Source organism: Hyla sarda, chromosome 8 (assembly GCF_029499605.1).
Source record: "Hyla sarda isolate aHylSar1 chromosome 8, aHylSar1.hap1, whole genome shotgun sequence".
Lineage (NCBI taxonomy): Eukaryota > Metazoa > Chordata > Amphibia > Anura > Hylidae > Hyla > Hyla sarda.
In genome coordinates, this window is record NC_079196.1 from 98050168 (window position 1) to 98069977 (window position 19810).

The 19810-nt window shown below is 39.5% G+C and overlaps 1 protein-coding gene across 6 annotated transcripts in view; it reads right to left on the reverse strand.

Moving 5' to 3' along the window:
- Positions 1-2805: 2805 nt before the first annotated feature.
- Positions 2806-19810, reverse strand: part of TRAK2 (trafficking kinesin protein 2) — a 60421-nt gene continuing 43416 nt past the window's right edge. For all 6 annotated transcript variants that reach the window (XM_056536256.1, XM_056536261.1, XM_056536260.1 and 3 more), the window contains 4 exons: positions 13569-13855; positions 12956-13228; positions 12613-12712; positions 2806-7066 (listed from right to left, as the gene is read on the reverse strand). In XM_056536256.1, coding sequence (XP_056392231.1) covers positions 6397-7066; positions 12613-12712; positions 12956-13228; positions 13569-13855 — 1330 coding nt within the window. In that variant the 3' untranslated portion in view covers positions 2806-6396. The remainder of the gene's footprint in view (positions 7067-12612; positions 12713-12955; positions 13229-13568; positions 13856-19810) is intronic.

A 19810-nucleotide genomic window follows, 5' to 3' on the forward strand; every position in this document is an offset into this window, starting at 1 on the left:
GTTTTTAATTTTTTTATTTTTTTTTTACACGACATGGAATTAAAGGGATTTTATTGTTATTTTATGTAAAGGACCTGAAAAAAAAAAAAAAAAAAAAAAAAACTTGACATTGTTGCAGTGGAATGTGAAAAGAAAAATACAATGCTTTAAAATAGATAAATACTAAAAATAAATAATGCTTGTTTTGGAGAAAACACTTGTTCATGGATTGAATGGATTATGAAGGCTAGGAACAGATACAACTTTTGTTTGGCCATTTTTTTTTTTTTTGGTAGAAAAAACACCATAGAAAACTTCCACCTCACTTTTTGAGGCGTTTTTTCCAAAATATCTGCTGTACTAGTCTTGGCGTTAATTCCCAGCTAACACCTGGCCCCCCAAAAAGGTTATACAGAGAGTATGGTTTTTAGGTGATTGACAAAAACAGCAAAAGTGATCCCAGCCTAAAAGATCTATATTAGTCGGCCACTAACACTGAGAAGGCTCATTAAATGGGCACTGATCAGCATGATTTGCACTCGTTACCAGGGCCTGTTTGAGGATATGTTCACACCTGCATATGGCACTGCAGATTTTGCTACATATTGAAGTAAATTGGTAACAAAATCGCTTCAGAAAACCTGCAGCAAAATCTGCATATCCAGACAGTGTAAAAGGGCCCTTAGGTTATAATCCATTAGGGAGTCTTCTTAGTGAACAATTGGCAATATAAAAGTGAATTGAAGAGTGTGTTACTGAGAGTTCTAGTCACCTATATGTAGCTCTAGTTCTGTTGCATATGGATTTTAGATTTCCTCATCAAGAATTGATCAAAAAATCCAGAACCCCTGGTTTGGAACACAAAAAGCACTATTTCTCATCTGTAGAGTGGTTCCTCATTTTACATGGCTTGAGGATACAATATTTTCAACCAACAATGGTCTCTTATGCACCATATGATTACCTGGAAGATCCAATAACATGGTTATTTCACCACCCGTATAAGGTGTATATCACACAAACATAGCAAAAGCCAGAAATGGATTTAATAGGAATGGGAAAGCTGAACAGAATTAAGTAAAAAAAAGTTTAATAACTATCTAACCATTTCCTTGCTTGGTAACCACTTAAGTCATATTACTGAGCATTTCCAAACTGTACACTCAAGTGATCATCAGGTTTTATGTTGGTTAGTAACCCTTATTGGGGAGGGGTAGTTAGTGAGAAACACAAAGATAAGGCTGCAAGTTGCAGTATGTATTTCTATAGTGGCTGAGGTTTCTAGTGAGTAAAATATCTCATTACTGGGCTGGATTAAGGGTTTATGCTGCTCAGTACTGCTCTATAATGTCCTTCACGCGGTTTCTGCTTTTAACCCCTTAAAGAGTAGCTCCCACCATCCTTTTTTTTTTCCTCTTCCCTGTCCCTGCCTATTGCCCATCTATCCCTAACCCCCTCCCAGCCTTTTTTACTATATTAAAAATGGCTTTTTGTCTGCCTGGTAGGGTGCTCACTACCAGGCAGACTTCCCCAGCAGGCGTGACATCACTGATGCCTGGGGGCCGACACTTCCGCCCTTAGTTAATCTATACAGGGTGCCTCCAGCTGTTTCACCACTACAACTCCCAGCTTGCCCTGACATCTATTGGCTGTCAGGGCATGCTGGGACTTGTAGTGGTTTAACAACTGGAGGCACCCTGTGTTGAAAGCAATAACTTTGTTAGGGCCATGGCCGCGGCGCTTCTCCCTGTCAGGCAGGGAGCGTGCGCATTCTGAATGAATTTGGACCGATTGCCCGGAGGGAGACCCCTAGTGGCCGGTTTTCAAACGTAAATTACAATATATTAATTAAAAAAAAAAATAATGAAAATATATTAGAGATATGTTGTAGTACGTTTGTTTTTTTTTTACGGCGTTCAACGTGCGGGATAATTTACATTATAGTTTTATAGTACATGTCATTACAGACGTGGTAATACCTAGTATGTATATGATTTGTGTGTTTTGTTATAATACAGGGCTTTTATTGGGAAAGGGGCATTTCTTTTTATTTTTTACACTTTTATTGAAGAACCTTTTATTATTATTATTTTCACTTTTTGCAGATTATACTATGCTGCAATACATTTGTACTGCAGCACAGTATGACCTGTACACACTACAGCTTTTGCGCACCAGCCTCTGGCTGAATTTCACAGGCTTTCGCAGCAAACAGACAGGAGGTCATCATCTGACCTCGTGCTGCCATAGCAACCAATTGTGACCCGTGATCGTATTGCGGTACCACCGTTTGTGAACAGGGGGAGCACCCTTCACCTCCAAACACCATGGATGCAGTGACCAGGATTGATCATGGCATCTATGGGGTTAATGCTGCCGGGAACGGTGCGATCACGGCCCCGGCAGCGGGACCCCGGCTGTGATTGACAGCCGTGTCCCGCCAGCAAACTCCTGCAGAGCAGGAGATCGCTAGAACGTATGCATATGTCCAGTTGCGCTAACAAGTTAGCAACTTGGATGTATGCATACGCCCTGGGGCGGGAAGGGGTTAAGGATGTGCTATGGAGCAACAGGGAAGCAGGATCTCCTCTTTTGTGTGTACAGTGTATAGGAGTCATCATAACAAATACTCCATTCATCTGGTGAAAAATGCATATACAAGTTGAGTAATTCCTAGAAATAGAGTTGCTCCTCTTGTATGTACACACACACAAAAACTTATGCTAAAAAGTTGCCTAACATACAGGTATACTTTACACCATTTGTAATGCTATCATATTTTGTAATAAATACATTGTTCAATAAAATGGCTTAAAATCGGTTAAAAAGTACAAAGATCGAAAATGTTTATTGGTGATAACAAAAAAGTGAATACAATATTATATAGTCACCATATTTAAAGCAACAGTGCAACAAGGCATTATATATATTTACACATACATACATAGATCAGTTTGTCTTCAGGATAAATAACTGTACTTTTTTCATGTTTTTTTCCTTTGTTAACCTTAAGAAACATTTCTTCATCACCAGGCCCTCTGGCCATGTCATGGCAAATATACATATAAATACACAGGATAAAAGTTCAGAGGATGGAAACATTTGGTCATAAGAACTCCACTGTGGGAAGAACCTGAAGGAAAAGTGTTGCTTTGTTTCTCACTTTAAGTAACAGATGTATTTTGACAAAACAATCCAAATCTGAACCCATCCCAAAACAGGTGTCTTTATACAAGAAAGCTTTTCCACTGGCTAAAGATGAAAGTTATGCAGTTATGATGTGCATCACATGCCATTAGATGTTAGCAGTTAATGCACATGACATGGTCTGATAGACTGTATAGACTGGTACCATCTCATTACGTGTATGTTACAGTAAAAACTTGTATTACTTACTTGTATATAGTTCTGGACTATCTTTTCTTATAGGGGTTCTGCCATTACTCTGTTATTCCTCATGGAAACAACTGGGGGTTACCAATCCTCTCGTCAATAAAGGCATATCTTTACCCACTCATCACTAAGTCATGCTTACAAATGTTTACATTTCCAGGAGTAATAACACAGGAAAGAAAACATGCACAACTATAAGAAAAGATGCTACAGTATTGTATTCTAAGTATTTACTAAAAACATTCTATTAAAAGGGAGGCCTAAAAAACAGTTAAACACAACAATGGTCGCTATCCTGCTGGTAAATGAGTCTGAAAAAGGACTGTTCTTTGCCTAGACCTATGTCCAATAACAGACTGTTTTCATGCCAAGCTGAGCTGATCCTCCAGTCTGTGTGATGCAGTGACCTATATTACTGTACAAAGCACTAACACAATAACTTTATCAGCTGTCACAAGTGTTTCAGCCCTATTCAGGCCTGGTTAGTGGTTATCGACAGGAAACCCCAAATGATTGTGATGCGGCAACTTACTGTAGGAATTAAGGGAAAACTTCCATAGGTAAATGGTACAACGTTGCTTCATATGAACAGGCCTCAAAAACAAATGAAAAGAACAAAATATCTACAAATGTTGTCTCACATACAGTTAACATTCCCTTTACTTCTTTATATATCAGAGTATATATCCACAGGGGCAGAAAAGTTTCAGCAAAATGATAGGCCATTCAATGATAGTAATAAGACAACTCAATTGTCAATTGTACTAACAGATTTACCTGCAAAGGGCAGAAAGTCTAAAGTAAATGTATTGATACAAATACACAATAGAACTCTGTATTACATAAAAGCAACAAAATATTTAAAATAATGCTTCATTATTATTAGTGCAATTTTTGTTCTTAAAAATGGAAAGGGGGAAAAAAAATTGGTAACAGGAAAAAAAAATTTATTTTCAGATTACAGAATTAGTGGACTGTGAATTAGGAAAAACAGGAAAGCAGACTAAGAAATAATGCCTAGTGCAAACTTTTTTTTTTTTTTTTTTTAGAAGAAGCAATTTAGAAGAAGCAATAAAAACCTGACAATGTATCAAGACAATTTACTGTAGGCCTAATGCATACAAACATACTACAGTCTGTGTAGCCCTTGGCAACCAGATTCCTGCTGTAGCTTTACAGGGGTTATCCTGAAAAGAAAAATAGAGCCAAGTTCTTTTAAAATCAGCTTCTTCAGGTCGAAAAAAAATATCTGTTTTTCTATTCCTGGATAACCCCTTTAAAATAAAGCAGTGATCTGACTGGCTGCTGGCAACATTATCATTGTTAGTTTTTTTGTTGTTATTAATGCCTAAATCCATGTGTTTTGTTCTATATCTCATTACTGGACTGTAACCACAAAAATGGAAAATGCTACATTCCTGGACACCATATTTGTCCTCACAAAAGCCCCATCTATTTGGGACAAACTTTATCAAGATAAACCAGGCAGATCTACAGAGCAACTAACACTCAAAATAATGTAATTATATAGTCCATGCAATTGCCGACAAGTAATATTGTAAGAATTAACCATGAGCTGGTACAAGAATAGAACAGTATTAGGTCCGTTGTAGTTTATCCATAGAAATGACACAGAGAATGGCTCATATTTCTACAAAATTGACAAGTTGAGGGTTTCTGATATTGCACAGAATGCATTTTGCACCAGATTACAAATCGTATACATTGTTTTACAGATAACCATACCTGAAGAGGATTATCACATAGAAAGAAAGATCTCATTTTTATTATTCTACCACATAGCAAAGAAGGAATTTGCATTCAGAATAATAAATATTTCCTTTTGTCATCCATTTTCTTTTTTTTAATAAAATTACAAAGTTTGTGCTTTTCAGATAGAAAAATCTATGTTCTCTAATGATCAATATTTGTTGTAGAATGCCCTTTCTTACCACAAAGGTAAAGGTAATAGCTGGCTTGGGAATTGTGGATGACTTACCTAGCTATCCCCCATCCAAATATTATGTTGCATTTAAATACAATATGGACTAATAAGTGGACCAGTATTTAACTGAATGCTCAAGTCCGATAACATAAAAACTAAAGTGCTCAAAATGTAAGCTTCTAGCCCTGTACGGTATTTAAAAAGAATAGGTAACTTGACAATTTTTAAAATAGACATGTCGTCAGGAAAGCAGACAGTTAGTCTGTAATAAATAATTGCATTTCCTTGATATAACAATTCTAGAGCATCCTTCACTATACATGTGTGTTCTGCTATTCCACCTAGAGGTGTCCCTACACTCCTAACCCAGCCTGACTCTGTATACAGACATGACAGGCTAATAAGGGGTCAAATTTATTCTTACGTTTCCAGGAGAAAATTACATAGCATATAATTACATGAGTACATAGCTTGGCAAATAATTATTTCAGGGGAAATGCAATTATTTACTACACCAGACTAGTCAACAGATCTGATGTGCTCGTTAACACTGCCTAGACTTAAAAAGTATTTTTCATTCGACTTTTTTTATTTTATTATTTCCTTCTTAAGCTCACAGATCTTGATAAACTGGATGTCGTACATTCATTAATAATATAAATTATATAAAGCTTGTTGGAATATCCAATACTATTTACACTTATTGATTATTAACACTTTATGTAACAGTATAGCATTAGCTCCTACACTATACAGTAGAAATAGTCTTGGCGTCAACTGGCGCAAAAATATTAATGGCAGCGATTAAAACCAGCTGTCTGAGGGGAATAAACCGATCATGGTAAATATTTTGTGTGTGCTTTCAAAAGAAGCCAACAGCATCCACCATTTCACCAAGTCCACATACACTTCTACGTTTCTTAGGCTTTTCAGACACATTCTAAATCCTTCAGCTGAAACTCTCTAGAATCATTTCCCTCTTACACAACATGCTTAAACCCTCAACTTTTTGCACATAAAACTTTCTAGAATTCGTTCTTTATTCGGCGGACATGCACACAGTCCATTTTATTCCAGGCTTATTCTTCTTTTAAATTACCCATTCTTGGAGAGGATGTGCAAACAGGAGCAGCAAGTCCACCAATAATAGCTGGAAGGCTCTGGTTCCTTTTCAAACCACCCATGAGACTGCTGCTTGTTGAAGTAAACATGGCAGACTCTTGTCGTTTAAGTCCATTGTTTAATGCTGGCCCCTGCGTTTGTTCCCCTGTGCATGGTTGACTGACTACTCTAGCAATCCCTAAACGCTTTAGTCGCTCTACCAAACTCAGCTTCATTTGCCCCAAATCCGCCACGCTTCGTGTGGACTTTAAACCATACATTTCTTGAAGAAAGCTCTCAGCGGGCCTTGAAACTGCCAAGAAATTTTCAGAAGGATTTGCTCTTGGTTCAAATGTCAGAGGAGATGGACAAGGGGAGTGGGAAGGAGAATTGGGCGGAGTGGAGGGAAGAAGCAAATTTTGTGGACGTGATGGTTTCTCTTGAACAATGGGCCTGTTGACTTTAGCAGATATGCCTTGTTCTTTTAGCAGTTTAGTCAAATTACTGGTATTATTCATGGAGGGATCAGATGCTTTACCAGAATATTCTCCAAGGCTCAAACGACAGGAAATGGCAGGAGAACTCACACATGTGCTGGTTGAACAAGAGCTTCCACTGCCAAAGAATGATGATGAGGTGTACTTGGAACTGACAGAGAAACAGATACAAAAAAACATATTTTAACATGATAAAATGAAAAAGAATTAAGCAAAAAGCACATAAGAGAAAATATCATAAAAATACTTTTTCCTTTTATGAATAGAAAGTTGCTTCTGATTTGGGAAATCCAATAGGACCATATACTATATAGTTGCTTATATACAGTCATGGCCATAAATGTTGGCACCCCTGAAAATTTTCAAGAAAATCAAGTATTTCTCACAGAAAATGATTGCAGTAACATGTTTTGCTATACACATGTTTATTCGAACTAAACCAAAAGAGGGAGGAAAAAAATTAAAATCGGACATAATGTCACACCAAACTCCACAAATGTGCTGGACAAAATTATTGGCACCCTTAACTTAATATTTGGTTGCACGCCCTTTGGAAACAATTAATGAAATCAGCTTCTTACACGTCTCAGCCGGAATGTTGGACCACTCTTTTGCAAACTGCTCCAGGTCTCTCTTATTAGAAGGGCGCCTTATCCCAACAGCAATTTTAAGTTCTCTCCACAGGTGTTCAATGGGATTTAGATCTGGACTCATTGCTGGCCACTTCAGAACTCTCCAGCGCTTTGTTGCCATCCATCTCTGGGAGCTTTTCGACATATGTTTGGGGGTCATTGTTCTGCTGGAAGACCCAAGATCTGGGACGCAAACCCAGCTTTCTGACACTGGGCTGTACTGTGCGACCCAAAATCCTCAGATTTCATGATGCCTTGCACACATTCAAGGTACCCAGTGCCAGAGGTAGTAAAACAACCCCCAAAACATCATTGAACCTCCACCATATTTCACTGTAGGTACTGTGTTCTTTTCTTTGTAGGCCTCATTCTTTCTGTTTTCGGTAAACAGTAGAATGATGTGCTTTACCAAAAAGCTCAATCTTGGTCTCATCTGTCCACAAGACGTTTTCCCAGAAGGATTTTGGCTTCATTTTGGCAAAATGTAGTCTTGCTTTTTTATGTCTCTGTGTCAGCAGTGGGGTCCTCCTCCTGGGTCTCCTGCCATAGCGTTTCATTTCATTTAAATGTCGACAGGTAGTTTGCACTGACACTTATGCTCCTTGAGCCTGCAGGACAGCTTGAATATCTTTGGAACTTCTTTGGGGCTGCTTATTCACCATCCAGACTATCCTGCGTTGACACCTTTCATACATTTTTCTCTTCCGTCCACGCCCAGGGAGATTAGCTACAGTGCCATGGGTTGCAAACTTCTTGATAATGTTGCGCACTCTGGACAAAGGCAAATCTAGATCTCTGGAAATGGACTTGTAACCTTGAGATTGTTGATATTTTTCCGCAATTTTGATTCTCAAGTCCTCAGTTCTCTTCTCCTCTTTCTGTTGTCCATGCATAGTGTGGCACACACAGACACACAATGCAAAGACCAAGTGAAATTCTCTCCTTTGTATCTGCTTTCAGGTGTGATTTTTATATTTCCCACACCTGTTACTTGCCCAGGTGAGTTTAACCCCTTAAGGATCAAGGGCGTACAGGTATGCCTTTGCTCCCTGGTACTTAAGGACCAAGGGCCTGTACGCCCGTGTGAATTTCGGTCCCCGCCGCGCGCCGGGCGGGGACCGGGTCGGGGTGACTGCTGATCTCTATCAGCAGGCTCCCCGCGCAAATGCCCAGGGGGGTCATCAGACCCCCCCCCCCCCCCATGTCGGCGATCGCTGCAAATCGCAAGTGAATTCACACTTGCGATTTGCGGCTATTCCGGGTCATACGGGTCTATAGTGACCCGGTGACCCGGAAAATAAAGGTGCCACCCCTCCTATCTCTGCTATTGGTGGTCTAGAAGCGATCACCAATAGCAGATCGGGGGTGGAGGGGTTTACTTTCGGTGTCCCCGTTCTGCCCACCCACAATAGGCGGGGCAGGATGGGGAAACCGACAGGGACCGGCGCCGAAGATCCACTTACCCATCGGCGACGGCAGCGGGCGACGATCGGCGGAAGAAGAGGACGGCGACGCAGCTCCCTGGATCCGACGGAAGCCGGTGAGTTACTTAGCAACATCTGGAGGGCTACAGTCTGAGACCACTATAGTGGTCCCTAAACTGTAACCCTCCAGATGTTGCAAAACTACAACTCCCAGCATGCCCAGAGAGCTGTTTAGGCTTGCTGGGAGTTGCAGTTTTGCAACAGCTGGAGGTCTACAGTTTGAGACCACTGCACAGTGATCTCTATACTGTGCACCTCCAGATCTTGCAAAACTACAACTCCCAGCATGCCCACACAGCAGTTTGCTGTCTGGGCATGCTGGGAGTTGTAGTTTTGCAACATCTGGAGGTCCACAGTTTGGAGACCACTGTGCAGTGGTCTCTAAACTATAGCTCTCCAGATGTTGCAAAACTGCAACTCCCAGCATGCCTAAACAGTAAACAGCTGTCTCTGCATGCTGGGAGTTGTAGTTGTGTACCTCCAGCTGTTGCATAACTACATCTCCCAGCATGCCTTTCGGCGATCAGTACATGCTGGAAGTTGTAGTTTTGCAACAGCTGGAGGCACACTGTTTGGAAAATACTGAGTTAGGTAACAGAACCTAACTGAAGGTTTTCCAACCAGTGTGCCTCCAGCTGTTGCAAAAGTACAACTCCCAGCATGCACGGTCTGTCAGTACATGCTGGGAGTTGTAGTTTTGAAACAGCTGGAGGTTTGCCCCCCCCATTTGAACGTACAGGGTACATTCACACTGGCGGGTTTACAGTAAGTTTTCTGCTTCAAGTATGAGCTGCGGCAAATTTTTCGCCGCAGCACAAACTCCTAGTGGTAAATTCACTGTAAACCTCCGCCAGTGTGAACAACCCTAAAAACACTACACTACACTAACACATAATAAAGGGTAAAACACTACATATACACCCCTTTACACTGTCCCCCCAATAAAAAAAAAAAATACGTATTGTACGGCAGTGTTATAAAAACAGAGCCTCCAGCTGTTGCAAAACAACAACTCACAGCATTTCCGGACAGCCACTGACTGTCCAGGCATGCTGGGAGTTTAGCAACAGCTGGAGGCACCCTGTTTGGGGATCACTGGCGTAGAATACCCCTAAGTCCACCCCTGTGCAATCCCTAATTTAGTCCTCAAATGCGCATGGCGCTCTCTCACTTCAGAGCCCTGTCGTATTTCAAGGAAACAGTTTAGTGCCACATATGGGGTATCTCCGTACTCGGGAGAAATTGCACTACTAATTTTGAGGGCTTTTTTTTCCTTTTACCCCTTATGAAAAAGAAAAGTTGGGGTCAACACCAGTTTTTACACTAGCATGCTGGTGTTGTCCTTTACTTTTTATTTTCACGGGAGGTAAAAGGAAAAAAAGACCCCCAAAATTTGTAACGCAATTTCTCCTGAGTACGGAAATACCCCATATGTGGGCGTAAAATGCTCTGCGGACGCAATACAAGGCTCTTGCAAAAATGTGAAATTTGGGGGGAAACACATTTTAGTGAAAAAAAATTTTTTTTTACATATGCAAAAGTCGTGAAACCCCTGTGGGGTATTAAGGCTCACTTTATTCCTTGTTACATTCCTCAAGGGGTCTAGTTTCCAAAATGGTATGCCATGTGTTTTTTTTTTGCTGTTCTGGCACCATAGGGGCTTCCTAAATGCAACATGCCCCCCAAGAACCATTTCTGAAAAACGTACTCTCCAAAATCCTCTTGTCGCTCCTTCGCTTCTGAGCCCTCTACTGTGCCCGCCGGACAATTTACATAGACATATGAGGTATGTGCTTACTCGAGAGAAATTGGGCTACAAATATAAGTATACATTTTCTCCTTTTACCCCTTGTAAAAATTCTAAAATTGGGTTTATAAGAACATGCGAGTGTAAAAAATGAAGATTGTGAATTTTCTTCTTCACTTTGCTGCTATTCCTGTGAAACACCTAAAGGGTTAAAACACTTACTGATTGTAATTTTGAATATTTTGGGGGGTGTAGTTTTTATAATGGGGTCATTTGTGGGGTATTTCTAATATGAAGATCCTTCAAATCCACTTCAAACCTGAACTGTTCCCTGAAAAAAAGAGAGTTTCAAAATTTTGTGAAAAATTGGAAAATTGCTGCTAAACTTTGAAGCCCTCTGGTGTCTTCCAAAAGTAAAAACACGTCAATTTTATGATGCAAACATAAAGTAGACATATTGGAAATGTGAATTTAAAAAAAAATTTTTTTGAATATACATTTTCCTTACAAGCAGAAAGCTTCAAAGTTAGAAAAAAGCTAAATTTTCTAATTTTTCATCAAATTTTGGGATTTTTCACCTAGAAAGGATGCAAGTTACCACAAAATTTTACCATTATGTTAAATTAGAATATGTCACGAAAAAACAATCTCGGAATCAGAATGATAACTAAAAGCATTCCACAGTTATTAATGTTTAAAGTGACAGTGGTCAGATGTGCAAAAAACGCTCTGGTCCTAAGGTGTAAAATGGCCTGGTCCTTAAGGGGTTAAAGGAGCATCACATGCTTGAAACAATCTTATTTTTCCACAATTTTGAAAGGGTGGCAATCATTTTGTCCAGACCAATTTTGGAGTTTGTTGCGACATTATGTCCAATTAGATTTTTTTTCCCCTCCTTTTTTGGTTTAGTTCCAATACACACAAAAGGGAATAAACGTGTGTATAGCAAAACATGTGGTACTGCAATCCTTTTCTGTGAGAAATACAACATTTACGGCCATGACTGTAGCTAAATTTGTGCCATAACAGGTAACATTTCTCATAGGGGGATAAGGAAGCTAGGCACCATTGGGGATGGGGGGGAATTATTGAAACCTGAGTACAAGAAGAGTGGTGCAATTTCCCATAGCAACCAGATATCTTCTTTTAATGGGGACAAATGCACCCCTCTTCCTCTACACAGACTTTGATAAGTTTCCCTCCTAGTGAGGAGATTAATTCTAAGATGGAATTGCTTGGATGGGACAACCCTTTTAAACACCTAGATTAAAAAACCTTAAGGCCCAGAACCAATGTTTAGGTCAGACATTAACGGCATAGCATTAGAGATAAGTAGGAGCGGTGCTAGAATAGAACTACTCTACTTTTTGGGTTAGCCACTGACTATGCGGCCTTCAGAGACACTCTAGCAGAGCTGAGAAGAGATCAATTGACAGTGTGTTACTGTCACCTTGTTCTTGAAGTTTGAGTTCCAGAATTCAGACACCCACTGATCAGGCATGGACTGCAAATCTTAGAGATATGCTATCAACTTTACCATAAGAACTGTGAATCTGTGGAACAGTCTACATCAGGAACTGGTTGCAGTAATAATAAAAAAAAGTTGAGGACTTCAAAACAGGCTTAGATACATTCTAAGAACAAACTAACATGAATGCATATTTAGAGATATAGAATCACATTCCCTTCCTTCCTTTCATCCATCTCCTTTCTTCATTGGTTGAACATGATGGATGTGGAGACATAATGTCTCTCATGGGACAATCCCTTTAATACTTTATCAGCCATTGTACTTTTGTTCATTCCTTGGAAAGACTAGAAATTTGTTCCTTACCTGGGGGTAACCTGAGTGATGTCAGATGGATGCAGGATCCTGCAAGTAGTGAAGGTAAAAGTTGAATTGGTGCCACCCAGGCATTTTCCAGGGTTTGTGGCTGTAATACAGACAAAAAACAAGGTGAGGCTATTTGCACAATACAAACTAAACTCATAAGCGCACAAAGTATTTTTATAACATATTTATGAGCCACTATATGAAGTGTGCTAAAGGTATTGCAAAAGGTTAGCAAAAGTAGGACAGTTACTAAGACACATATTCACAGGAATTTATGCAGACAGTAAAAACCCACTGTCAAGCCAAAATAAAACAGTACTACTAGACAAAAATGTATAATCACCAGAGGTTGTGGCTGGTGTCAGGCTTATTGGTGGCAGGAATATACTCAAGGAGGATTTTGGCACATCAGCATCATCTCGTTCAAGAACTTGAAAAGTTATTCCACCCTCATCTTCCTCATCTTCTTTTTCATCCTCTTCCAGATCACACAAGCGGTATTCTGCATCCTCAGGCAGGGCTTTAAAACCTTTGGTTAGTACACCAGGCCGGGGATCCAAAATGGTACCCAGGTTGGGTTGTGCTAGCTGTTGCCAGTGATGAAGAGTCTGAGAACCTAATGGATACATAATACCCAAGTTAAATGTGGAAAATTTCTACATACCTTGAAATTCCAAATAAAATACATGTTTGAATTGTGGTCCAAAACAGAACAGTAACCCTGTTTAAATAAACAAGCCATACACGTGTTGTACAATCAATCACTGACATACTGTACGTATACAGAAATCCTGAGGTATTGAAACAATATAGCCTGACTATATGTAGCTTAAAATCTATGTCTTCAAAATATTCTCTGGTTAGGATGTCCCTACAGTAGGTAAACATTTTAATGTAACCAAATAAAAGTAGATCAAATATATAATACTGTAGAGCTAAATACTTGAGCCACTTACCTTCAAGAGGCTTAACTATCTGTAACTTCTCTGGTAATAGACTGCGCAAGGTACTAGAGTTAGCAGAACAATCTGTGCAATCTGAAAAATGGGTTGCCAGAGACAAAACACTCCCCGCTGGAGTGCTGCAGCCACTGTAATCTTGCTCATCCTCAAGACGTTTTAGTTCTCGCTCACACTCTTCCCTGAAGAACTGCTTCTCACTTAGGTAGTTTTGGCGCCGAAGGTGCAGCCTGTGAAGTGCAGTTTCTAAACTATCATCTAGGATTTCTGACTTTGTGTTCTCCCTGAAAAAGATGATAACATAGCATTATGTCAATTCTTAGGGAAACTGGAGTAGATAAAAGCTTTCAGTATAAGTGGCCTAACTCAGACATTTGTATCTCCAGCTATCAAAGTCCTAGGGGAGGGGAGTTGTGTTTCACGTCAATTGTACGTGTTAAAAAACGTGTAAAATATCTGATAAAAAAAACAAAAAAAAAAAGGTCAAATGGAAGCACAACAGAACCAAATGACTATAATGGGATCATTTAAGCCACCATTGTTTAAAGTGGGTTGAACAGCGAGAAGGAGAAATCTAGTTTGCCAGCTAAAAACAAGCATAAAGCTGAACAAAAGCCAACAGAAGGCTTTCGGCATCATAAAAACCCCATGAAACTGAAAACCCATGTTAACCATTTCTCTATTGTTTACTTTAAATATAGAAAAAACAAAAAACACTATTAAAGAAGACCGATATCTGCCAAAAGGATACTGTAAAAATGAGATGCCAACTTACCAGTTCACATAGACTTTAATGGCTTGAATGTAGTCATATAGGGGGAGATTTATGAAAAACTGTCCAGAGGAAAAGTTGAGTTGCCCATCGCAACCAGATTGCATCTTTCATTTTTGAAAAGGCCTCTGAAAAATGAAAGCAGCGATCTGATTGGTTGCTATGGGCAACTCAGCAATTTTTCCTCTGACAGGTTTTGATACATCTTCTCCATAATGACTATGTTTGTGTCATTACCCAAGTATGTAAAGGTTTATCATCAATCCTAAAAGTGTGGTATGGTTTAGGGTCAGAGGATAATCTTGAATATATTCGAAAAACGACCCAAACGAGGGGGAATACATTCGGGCTATTAAAGTCTGTATGTTGACATACCCTTTTTGCAGGATGATGTATCCATGCAACTTAAAGGGGAATTCCAGGAAAATATATATATATATATCTCAACTGGCTCCAGAAAGTTAAACAGATTAGTAAATTACTTCTGTCTAAAACCTCTCTGATGACACCTGTCTCGGGAAACGACTAGTTTAGAAGCAAATCCCCATAGCAAACCTCTTCTAAACTGGGCGTTTCCCGAGACAGGTGTCATAAGAGAGGATTTAGACAGAAAAGAACAACCTCATAAGTACTGAAAGGATTAAGATTTTTTAATAGAAGTAATTTACAAATCTGTTTAACTTTTTGGAGCCAGTTGAGATAACTTCTATTAAAAAATCTTAATCCTTTCAGTACTTATGAGGTTGTTCTTTTCTGTCTAAATCCTCTCTGATGACACCTGTCTCGGGAAACGCCCAGTTTAGAAGAGGTTTGCTATGGGGATTTGCTTCTAAACTAGTCGTTTCCCGAGACAGGTGTCATCAGAGAGGTTTTAGACAGAAAATAACAACCTTAACTTCAGAAGCTCATAAGTACTGAAAGGATTTAGATTTTTTTAATAGAAGTAATTTACTAATCTGTTTAACTTTCTGGAGCCAGTTGATATATAAAAAAAAGTTTTTTCCTGGAATACCCCTTCAAAGCATTCCAAGATGGTTGTTTAACCCTTTAAGGACATAGCATGTTTCCCTTTCGTTTTTTCCTCCTTACCTTTTAAAAATCATAACCCTTTCAAATTTGCACCTAAAAATCCATATGATGGCTTATTTTTTGCGCCACCAATTCTATTTTGAAATGACGTCAGTCATTTTACCCAAAAATCTACGGCGAAACGAAAAAAAAAATCATTGTGCGACAAAATGGAAGAAAAAACACCATTTTGTTAATTTTGGGGGCTTTTGTTTCTACGCAGTACATTTTTCATTAAAAATGACACCTTATCATTATTCTGTAGGTCCATACAATTAAAATGATACCCTACTTATATAGGTTTGATTTTTTTTATCACTTCGGAAAAAAAATCATAACTACATGCAGGAAAATGTATACGTTTAAAATTTTCCTTTTCTGACCCCTATAACTTTTTTTATTGTCCCATGTACGGGGCGGTATGAGAGCTCATTTTTTGCGTTGTGATCTGAAGTTTTTATTGGTACCATGTTTATTTTGATTGCTTTTTATTCATTTTTTTATGTTATAAAAAGTGACCAAAAATACGCTACTTTGGACTATTTTTTTTTTTATGAGAAAAGGGGGGTAATTAAAACTTTTATTAGGGAAGGGGTTAAATGATCTTTATTAACTTTTTTTGTTCACTTTTTTTTTTGCAGTGTTATAGCTCCCATAGGGGGCTATAACACTGCACATGCTGATCTTTTACACAGATCACTGCAAAGCCATAGCTTTGCATTGATCAGTGTTATCGGCGGTTGATTGCTCAAGCCTGGATTTCAGGCTTGCAGCAATCAATCAATCGCCGTTCGGACACGCAGAAGGCAGGTAAGGCACCCTCCTGCTGTGTCCTAGCTGATCGGGACATCGCGATTTTATCATGATGTCCCGGATCAGCCCGACTGAGCTGCCGGGATACTTTTACTTTTAGATGTGGCGATCAACTTTGATCGCCGTATCTAAACAGTTAATGCTGGACATCTGCCGGAACGGTGATGTCCGGCATTAGCCATGGGTCCTGGCTGCGGATAGCTTCATAACCCTCCTGTGCCGCAGCACCGTATAAACCCGGCATTCTGCGGCAAGGGGTTAAACAAAAATGTTAGGCTCTATTTCTCCCTGTGATCAGTCAACCCCAGCTGTGTTGCTTAGCAGACAGATTTAATGCACATGTATCGATACAGGTGGATGTTCCCTTACAGTAAAAAACTGCTCTGCAGAAGAAAACATTCCCAAAATTAGCTTACAGACCTTTTTATATGTGAGCTGATTGGCAAAGGAACACTGGTGGCTCATGGTGTATAACTTTATTACAGTTTCTTTCTTAATGTAACAAAGTTCATTATCCTACAAAAGCTTTTTATTCTACCAGGTCAGTTGGACAGTTTCAAACATCACTGGGAGCTGGCCAGAACTAAGATAATGGTTAACTGAAACTAGAAAAAAAAAAAGGCCAACACCATCTTTAGACATCTTAATCCTTCCAGTACTTTTTATATATACATAGACACATAAGAATTCAGGGAACATAGATCTCAAAATATAATTTTGGCAACAAAAAATGTTACACAATACCATTCATAAAGGAACTTAATAGGGTTTTCTAAGGAGTAACTTATCTATATTGGTGCTCAGCCTGGTGGATATATATAAAAAAAAAAAATAATTATATATATATATATATATATATATATATATATATATATATATATATATATATATATATATATATAATAATAATAATAATAATAATAATAATGATAAATAAAAAATTCACCTCCCACTGTTCTCACTGAGCTAGTCCCATTGCACTGCACTTCCTGTGTTTGGAGTTGGCAAGTGGTATTGCTCAGCCAATAAGCAGCTAAGGCAGGACACCGCTGTGGCCCCTGACTGGCTGAGCAGGAAATATTGTGTGCAATCCCCAAAAACAGTAAGTGCTGTGCAGCAGGAGCAACTCAGTAAGAACGGTGGAGTGGGTGCGTGAGGAAGTCGAGCATTTTTTATTTTTTCTCCAGGCTGAGCACAAATATAGATATAAGTTGTTGCCGCATTACTACTTTCAGAGTGGCTCAAGGGCCATTACCTTCAGGTTGAAATCATAAGAAACAGCAGTCTAGGAACTGAAATGTGTATACGGTTACCATCAGCGTCATGGACATTATTCAGCATGTTGTGCTCAATTTGGTTAATAAATGACAAAACAGGGAGAGTCAGACAAGTAGGGCAAAAAGGATAAAGACTGTGTACTGTGAAAACAACAATACTGGGACCTGGTGTTTGCACACTGGATATTCTGCACATTGCTGGCAATGTATAAACCAAGGTCCTTTTATTGACAATAGCTATAATATGTGAACAACACATCCAGAATTCAGAGCATGGGTAAATTTCTTTCAACAAAAGGTTGAAGAACAAGGGTTTATTCACACGTACAATATTCTGTGCAGATTTGATGCACAGGATTTGAAGCTGTGTTCAGTCATTTGGCTTACATTCAAATCTACAGCAGAAAATCCATTAATGTAATGTAAATAGAGCATTAAACTGGATAAAATGTGCCAGCTTTAAAAGCGGTACTCCCGTGGAAAATCATTTCCTCTGTAGTATACAGCCCATAAAATGTATTGGAAGGATTAAGATTTTTTAATAGACTTAATTTACAAATCTGTTTAACTTTCTGGCACCAGTTGATTTAATAATTTAATATAATTGATTACTAAGCTACCTGCGTAGACTTAGTACTCCTGGACCTTCAAACACATGATTGATAAAACACTAATCTCAGAAATAGTTTGGAGCCAGATATTTATCAGAACAGCCATAATTATTATTCTTATCAATACATCAGTAGATAAGTGTCCCAATATATTTGCACAGGAGAATAAGACACCCACAAAATTGTAATAGCATTTTATCATCGGTCTGCAGTCGTGGTTAAGAGTTCTGAGACGGACACAAATTTTGTTTTTCATAAGGTTTGCTGGTTCAGTTTTGTATAGTTGAAATTTGCACTAACTCTAGATTGTTATGAAAAGTGAGGAGATGAATTCCTTGCCATGAAAAGAACCTCAGAAAAAAAAAAAAAAAAAAAAAAATATAGTGTTCATGAAAAGAAGGGTCAGCTCTGTAAATATTGAGTTATTGAGCATTTGCATAAACTTGATGTTTTTGTCAATAAAAAGTAAAAAATAAAAAATAGATTTTTATGCTTACCGTAAAATCTTTCTCGAAGGATCCATTGGGAGACACGGACCATGGGTATATGCTTCTGTCACTAGGAGGCTTGACACTATGGTAACAGAAAAGTCGGCCCCTCCCAGCAGGGTACACCCGCCTACAGGCACCTGAGCTAATCAGTTTTAGTCCCAGAGCAGTAGGAGAGGACCAACAGGTCAGAAAAAAAGAAAAAAAAAAACACGAACTGTCCTCCGAGGAATCCACAGAATAAAAATAAACTGAACACACCCTCGGACAGGTTACCGAACCAGGAACACCAGAGAAAATAAGGGCGGGTGCTGTGTCCCCCAATGGTTCCTTAGAAAAAAGGAGATTTTTATCCTTACCGTAAAATCTCTTTTCTCGATCGGCTCCGTTGGGGGGACACAGACCATGGGACGTACCAAAGCAGTCCCTAGGGTGAGCAAAGGAAAAACAGTCAGGCGGCAAGCTGGACCACCGCCGCCTGCAACACTATGCGGCTCAGACTAGCATCAGCAGATGCAAAAGCGTGAGCCTGGTAGAATCTCGTGAAGGTGTGTAAAGACGACCAGGTGGCCGCTCTACAAACCTGTGAGGCCAAAGCCTTGTTGCAGACAGCGCAGGAAGCCCTGACAGAACGAGTGGAATGAGCAGAAACCCTAAAGGGTGGGGTCTTCCACTTGCAGCGGTAGGCTTCCGAAATAGCAGATCGGATCTACCGAGAAATTGTGGCCTTAGAAGCGGCGACCTTCCTTATGAACAAAAAAGTAGTCACTCTGACGAAAAGAAGTGACTGAGAGAAAGGTCCGAACAGCCCTCACCACATCCAGTTTGTGGAGCAAACGTTCCTTGGGAAGAGATGGAGCCTGACAAAAAGGACGGAAGGACAATGTCCTCATTGAGATGAAAAACAGAAACAACCTTTGGTAAGAAGGAAAGAACTGGACGGAAAACAACTTTGTCCTGGTGTATGATCAAGAAGGGGGATATGGCAGGAGAAAGCTGCCAGCTCCGAAACTCTCCTAATAGAGGTAATAGCGATAAGGAACGCCACTTTCCAGGAAAGGAGGCAAAGAGGAATGTCCCCGAGAGGTTCAAAGGGAGCACTCTGCAGGGCACCAAGAACTAAGTTCAAGTCCCAAGGTGGTGTAGGGGACCTGTAAGGAGGGGCCGCGTGGGCCTCTCCCTGAAGAAAAGTCCGGATATGGGGATTGGA